The 5,761-nt window shown below is 42.3% G+C and overlaps 1 protein-coding gene across 1 annotated transcript; it reads left to right on the top strand.

Annotated features, from left to right (window-relative positions):
* Window positions 1-4,119: 4,119 nt before the first annotated feature.
* On the top strand, window positions 4,120-5,344 carry LOC116895630 (caspase-6-like). The gene has a single exon (XM_032896838.1). The coding sequence runs from the start codon at window positions 4,138-4,140 to the stop codon at window positions 4,969-4,971; it is 834 nt and encodes a 277-aa protein (XP_032752729.1). The 5' UTR covers window positions 4,120-4,137; the 3' UTR covers window positions 4,972-5,344.
* The last annotated feature ends 417 nt before the right edge of the window (window positions 5,345-5,761 follow it).

The raw sequence follows: 5,761 nt of genomic DNA, 5'->3' as shown, positions 1-5,761 counted from the left end.
TGTTAGTTGGCCACTCCCCCAAGTTCTGTATTACCATTACCCCAGAACATCTTGCAGGCAGGACAAATTGTGGGTCAAAGAATTACAGAAGATGGCTGGTCCAGGCTCTGTATTCCCCATTAGTGGCAGTCTTTGTTAGAGTCACCCTCATAGATTCCTAAGAGTTTCCACTGCACTAGGTTTCCACATCACCCATGAAACACACCCCCTAACTCCAGTCATCTCTCCCAGTTCTCCTTCCCTCCCCATCCCTCCCCGAACCTGATACCTCTTATTTATCCTGACACACCATCAGTCCACCTTCAAAATCTGTTCTATTTCCCCTTCCCAGGGAGATCCATAAACTCCATCCCCCCCGCCCGGATCCTCCTTGTTACTTAGCCTCTATGGGCCTGTGGACTGTGGCATGATTGTTCTTTACTTAACAGCTAATACCTACTTGTAAGTGATGGTATACCATGTCTGTCTTCCTGGGTCTGGGTTACCTCACTCAGAATGAGTTTTTCTAGCTCCATGCATTTGCCTACGTGTTTCAAGGGGTCACTGTTTTTAACAGCTAAGTAATTTGTGTAAAGGTATCACATTTTCTTCTCTTTTTTCTCCAAAGAATTCCAAAATATTCTTTAATGAACCTGATACAGATGTTGCCAGAGTGCTGTCTTCCACACAAGGTTGGTCTATTGTGTCGCACAGTATACAGTTATTAGAGTAAAGCAGTTTTCAGAAAAATCTACTTTGCATGAGGAGCCCTAGCTCAATTGTTAAGTCCCTGCTGCCGCAAAGTAGCAAAACACAAATGTGTTCCAACCATTCTCAGAGTGGACTCAAGACATTGTTTTTTAAATTCTATAAAGTTCACAAAATCAAAAATACTTATTTTGTGCACTGAGTACTAAACCAAATCTCACAGGAATGGAGTGATGCGTGCACAAGCTTTATCAGCCTCCCATACCACAGTTACATCTGGGGTACATCATTAGTGACGTCTAGCATTCCTCATTAGAGCATATACTGTTGTGAGAAATCCCAGTGGAGGGATACATATGCTGTTTGCAGTTTCTGGCTACTATGAATAAAGCTGCTATGAACAGAATGGAACAAGCACCCTTGTGATAGGATGGAGGATCCTTCAGGTGTTTGCCCAACAGTGAAAGAGGTGGGTCTTGAGGTCGATCAATTCCCAATTTTCAGGAACTGCCATATGCCTTACTGATTTCCATAGTGGATATACAAGTTTGCACTCCTCCAGTAATGGAGGATGCTCCTTTGGTTCCACATCCTCCCTGGCATGAACTGCCATTTGTGTTTTTGACATTAGTCATTCTGGAAGATATAAGATGGAATATCGAAGTAGTTTCGATTTGCATTTCCCTGATGGCTAAAGATTTTAAACTTTTCTTGAGGTGTCTCTTAGCCATTTGAGACTTCTCTGTGGAGAACTCTATTTAGACCTGCATCCCATTTTTCTTTAGCTGGCTTATTCAGTGTAGTGACAATTTTGGAATTTTTATTTCTTAATGGCCAACCAATGACTGATCCAACTTGAGATCCATCCCATGGGCTAGAACCAACCCCTGACACTCTTAATGATATTCTGTTATGCTTGCAGACAGGAGCCTAGCATAACTGTCCTCTGAGAGCTCCACCCTGCAGCTGATGGAAACAGATGCAGAGATCCACAGCCAAACATTAGATGGAACTTGGGGAGTCTTGTGTAAGAGCTGGGGGAAGGATTGAAGGATCCAGAGAGGATAGAGACTGCACAAGAAGACTAACAGAGTCAACTACCCTGGACCCTGGGAGCTCCTAGAGACTGAACTACCAACCAAAGAGCATGCATGCATGAGCTGGACCTAATCCCTTTCCTCTCTGCAGCACTTACGTAACAGATGGACAGCTTGGTCTTCATGCCCATCCCACAGTGTTCCTGACCCTGTTGCCTGCCTGTGGATCCTGTTGCCCTAATCAGGCTTCCTTGTCAAGCTTCAGTGGGAGAAGATATGCCTAGTCCTGCAGTGACCTGATGTACCAGGGTGGGTTGATACTCAGAGCAGGCCTCCCCCTTCTCAAAGAAGGGGATAAGGAAAAGAAGAGGGTTTGTGTGAGGGGAGACTGGGAGAGGGGGTGTGATTGGAATGTAAAGTGAATGAATGAATGAATGAATGAATGAATAAAAAAAAAAACCCAGAAACACTGCAAGAATGTGTTTTCCTTTTAATCCCAGTTGTGGGATGTGGGGCTGCTCCACTGCAACTGACTATGATTTGCCTCATGCTCTGGCAGGGGAATGATTTTGCCAGCTACAGATAGTTTTTGTGATTGTGTGACAATTGGAATTCTGGGAACTTTTCATAGGGTATATAAATGCTAAGGCCCTGAGAGATTGGTGAGTTTGGTTGTTCTTGGTTGGTTTTGGTTGTTGTTGTTCATGGTTGGTAAATAGTTATGTGCACAGAGGAGACAACAAGAAGAAATTAGATATCCTTAAGGCGAAGTTCAAACTTGCCCCAAGGAACTCAATGCCCCTGCTCAATAACCTTGCCTCATTCCCATCCCCTGACTTTATTCAGATATCTCTTTCCTTCCTTCTCTATCCTTTTAAATCCTTTATCTAGTATTAGTGGTTTGAAAGAATAGAAGAAAAGGGGTGGAGAAGGATGGATGATGCAACCCACAAAGAAGCCAACATCCTGCCAGTTTTATCTGTTGATGTTTAGTTTCTTTAATTAACCCTCTTGGATGTGGAGTTGGTAAAACTCTTTTCCCATTCTGTAGGTTGCCATTTTGTCCTATTGATGGTGTCCTCTGCCTTAAAGAAGCTTTTCTGTTTAATGTTCCACTTATTAATTGTTGATCTTAGTGCCTGTGCGATTAATTGGTGTTCTGGTTAGGAAGTCATCTCCTGTGCTAATGTGTTTAAAGTTATTCCCCACTTGCTCTTTTCTTAGGTTCAGCATATCTGGCTTTATATTGAGCAATAGATTGATTTTTATAGCATCTTTACATCCCATTCTCTGTCATTCCTGGTGTATGCCATTATGCCTGGCCTATAACTCAGTCGATTATCATTCTGCCTCTTCCTGTTTCTCCTCCTCTGCCCTTTCATCATCACATTATATTAAGACATGGTATCGCTCTAGCATGACCTGGAGTAGAACTCACAGAGCGCTTCCTGCCTCAGCCTCCTAAATCCTGGGATTATAGGTGTGAGCCACCATGCCCAGATTATCACTTCTTGTTCTTTTAATTCTGAGTGATAGTCTAGTGTATTTTATTGTATGTTTAGCCATTTATACAATTAAGGAAGACTTTGTAGCTCTCAAATTCTGGCAATTATGAATACAGTTGTCATAACTATCATGTAAGTTTTTACTTCATTTTGTAAATAACAAGAAATATTAACCTGTGTCATGTACTGAGAATGTGCTTAGTGACTTGCTTGTTCGTTCGTTTGTTAGGACATGGCCGCACAGAGATCAGGTTAGCCTGACTTTGAATTCATTATCTTTCTGCTTCTCTTTTCAAGTGTTGGGATGACAGATGCTTGCTATTAGATGTGACTGTGCTTACTTATGTAGCAAATGGCTAAATGGCTTTCTGCTACTTACCGTTCTTACGAGAAACACCGCAGCAGTGTTTAGGACCAGTGTTTTGGACCGGTGTTTCATTTTACCTTAATTTCTAACCTTCAATAATGTATATTAAATTATACTTTCAATGTGTGTTCACAACTTTTTATCGAATTTTAATTGGATTATCATTCCTTTCTTGCTGAGTTTTACACCATCTGTATACATTCTCTCCACCCCCTATGACTTGTCTTCTCTTGAGTGTGTGCCTTATTTCCCTTGCTATGTAAAATCCTTAACATCATTTAAATAACTCTTCAATTATAATGACTTTGAATCAATGTTGACTTTTCAATGCCCTTGAATGAACTTCCTGAATTCAAAAGCTCTTTAACATAAAGGCAATAAAAAATTCACTAGAAATGATGTAGGGTGACAGCCAAGTCAATGTAAAAGAGTCTCACTTTGATGGATATTCGGTAGTCAGAGAGGTTTAAGAATAGTCATGCCGGGGAGGCCTCAGGGCGAGCGCGGACACCCGGAGCTCGTGGACAGGTGAAAGTAAAACATGACGGAGACAGATGGCTTCTACAGAAGCAGGGAAGTGTTGGATCCAGCCGAGCAGTACAAGATGGACCACAAGAGGAGAGGAACTGCCCTAATCTTCAATCACGAGAGGTTCTTCTGGCACCTGGCACTCCCTGAGAGGCGGGGCACCAACGCAGACAGGGACAACCTGACTCGAAGGTTCTCAGAGCTAGGATTTGAAGTGAAATGCTTTAACGACCTCCGGGCAGAAGAACTGCTGCTCAAGATTCATGAGGTGTCAACTTCCAGCCACGTAGATGCCGATTGCTTCCTGTGTGTCTTCCTGAGCCACGGGGAAGGCAACCACATTTACGCATACGACGCCAAAATTGAAATTCAGACCTTGACTGGCTTGTTCAAAGGAGACAAGTGTCAGAGCCTGGTTGGAAAACCCAAGATATTTATCATCCAGGCCTGTCGGGGCAGCCACCATGACGTGCCCGTGGTTCCTCTGGACGTGGTGGATCATCAGACAGACAAGCTGGACGACAACGTGACCCAGGTGGATGCTGCCTCGGTGTACACTCTGCCTGCGGGGGCGGACTACCTCATGTGTTACTCTGTTGCAGAAGGGTATTACTCTCACCGAGAGACTGTGAACGGCTCCTGGTACATTCAGGATTTGTGCGAGATGCTGGCCAGGCACGGCAGTTCCCTGGAGTTCACCGAGCTACTCACGCTGGTGAACAGGAAGGTCTCTCAGCGCCGTGTGGATTTCTGCAAAGACCCAGGTGCAATTGGCAAGAAGCAGGTTCCCTGCTTTGCCTCAATGCTGACCAAAAAGCTGCATTTCTGTCCCAAACCTAGTAAGTAGGGCCGTCCGACTTGCTACATATGTTTCACACACATTTCCCTTCTACACAGAGGCCAGCTGGCCAAAGACTCCGCCCATCAACGGAAACTGTTTGAATTTTTAAGGTGCTACAGAAAAGTAATGTTTTGCCTTTGTTATTATTTTCCAATCATGTTGGGCATGGGGAAAGGGCTAAAGAAATCCTCAGGAAATTACTGTGCATAAATGCCCAATACATTTATTACGTTTCTGAATAACGGCAAGATTACTCAGAATACCAACTACTTTGCCTTACCTTTTGTGACACTATTTATACAGGCTCATTGTATAATGTTTTTAAAGATCTTTGAAACTCAAGAATGAGATTGTTTTCACCTAATAAAAATGTCTAAAACTCAAAAAAAAAAAAAGAATAATCATGCCGATATCTTTTTTGGACCCAGACTAGTTTTGAAAAAAAATTCAAACAGGACTCCATACCATGGGTATCCTAGCTTACTTATAAATAGCTAAAATAGCAAGATAGGATGAGAAAACACTATATATTTATATATACAGAAACAAATGTATTTAATCTCATTGTCCATTCATTGTGCCAACATTTTATAATTTGGAATTCATTCAGCTTTAGACATTGTGGATGAATTGCCAATGCTTGTAAAGTTGTATTTTCCAATGGTTATGAATTGATGTAATTGTCTCATAGATACTACTCCATTATTAAGAAGGTTACAGATACATATTTGCTATGGTCAGTAGAACTTTTCCATGTTTGCAAAGTGCTATATTTTCTCTGATGTTTTCTCTGGCT

This window comes from Rattus rattus, chromosome 3, assembly GCF_011064425.1.
Source record: "Rattus rattus isolate New Zealand chromosome 3, Rrattus_CSIRO_v1, whole genome shotgun sequence".
Lineage (NCBI taxonomy): Eukaryota > Metazoa > Chordata > Mammalia > Rodentia > Muridae > Rattus > Rattus rattus.
This window is presented reverse-complemented; position numbering and strand designations above follow the sequence as displayed.

Excerpts from the sequence above, each read along its gene's own strand:
- LOC116895630 (XM_032896838.1), top strand. The coding sequence starts at position 4,138 with ATGACGGAGACAGATGGCTTCTACAGAAGCAGGGAAGTGTTGGATCCA.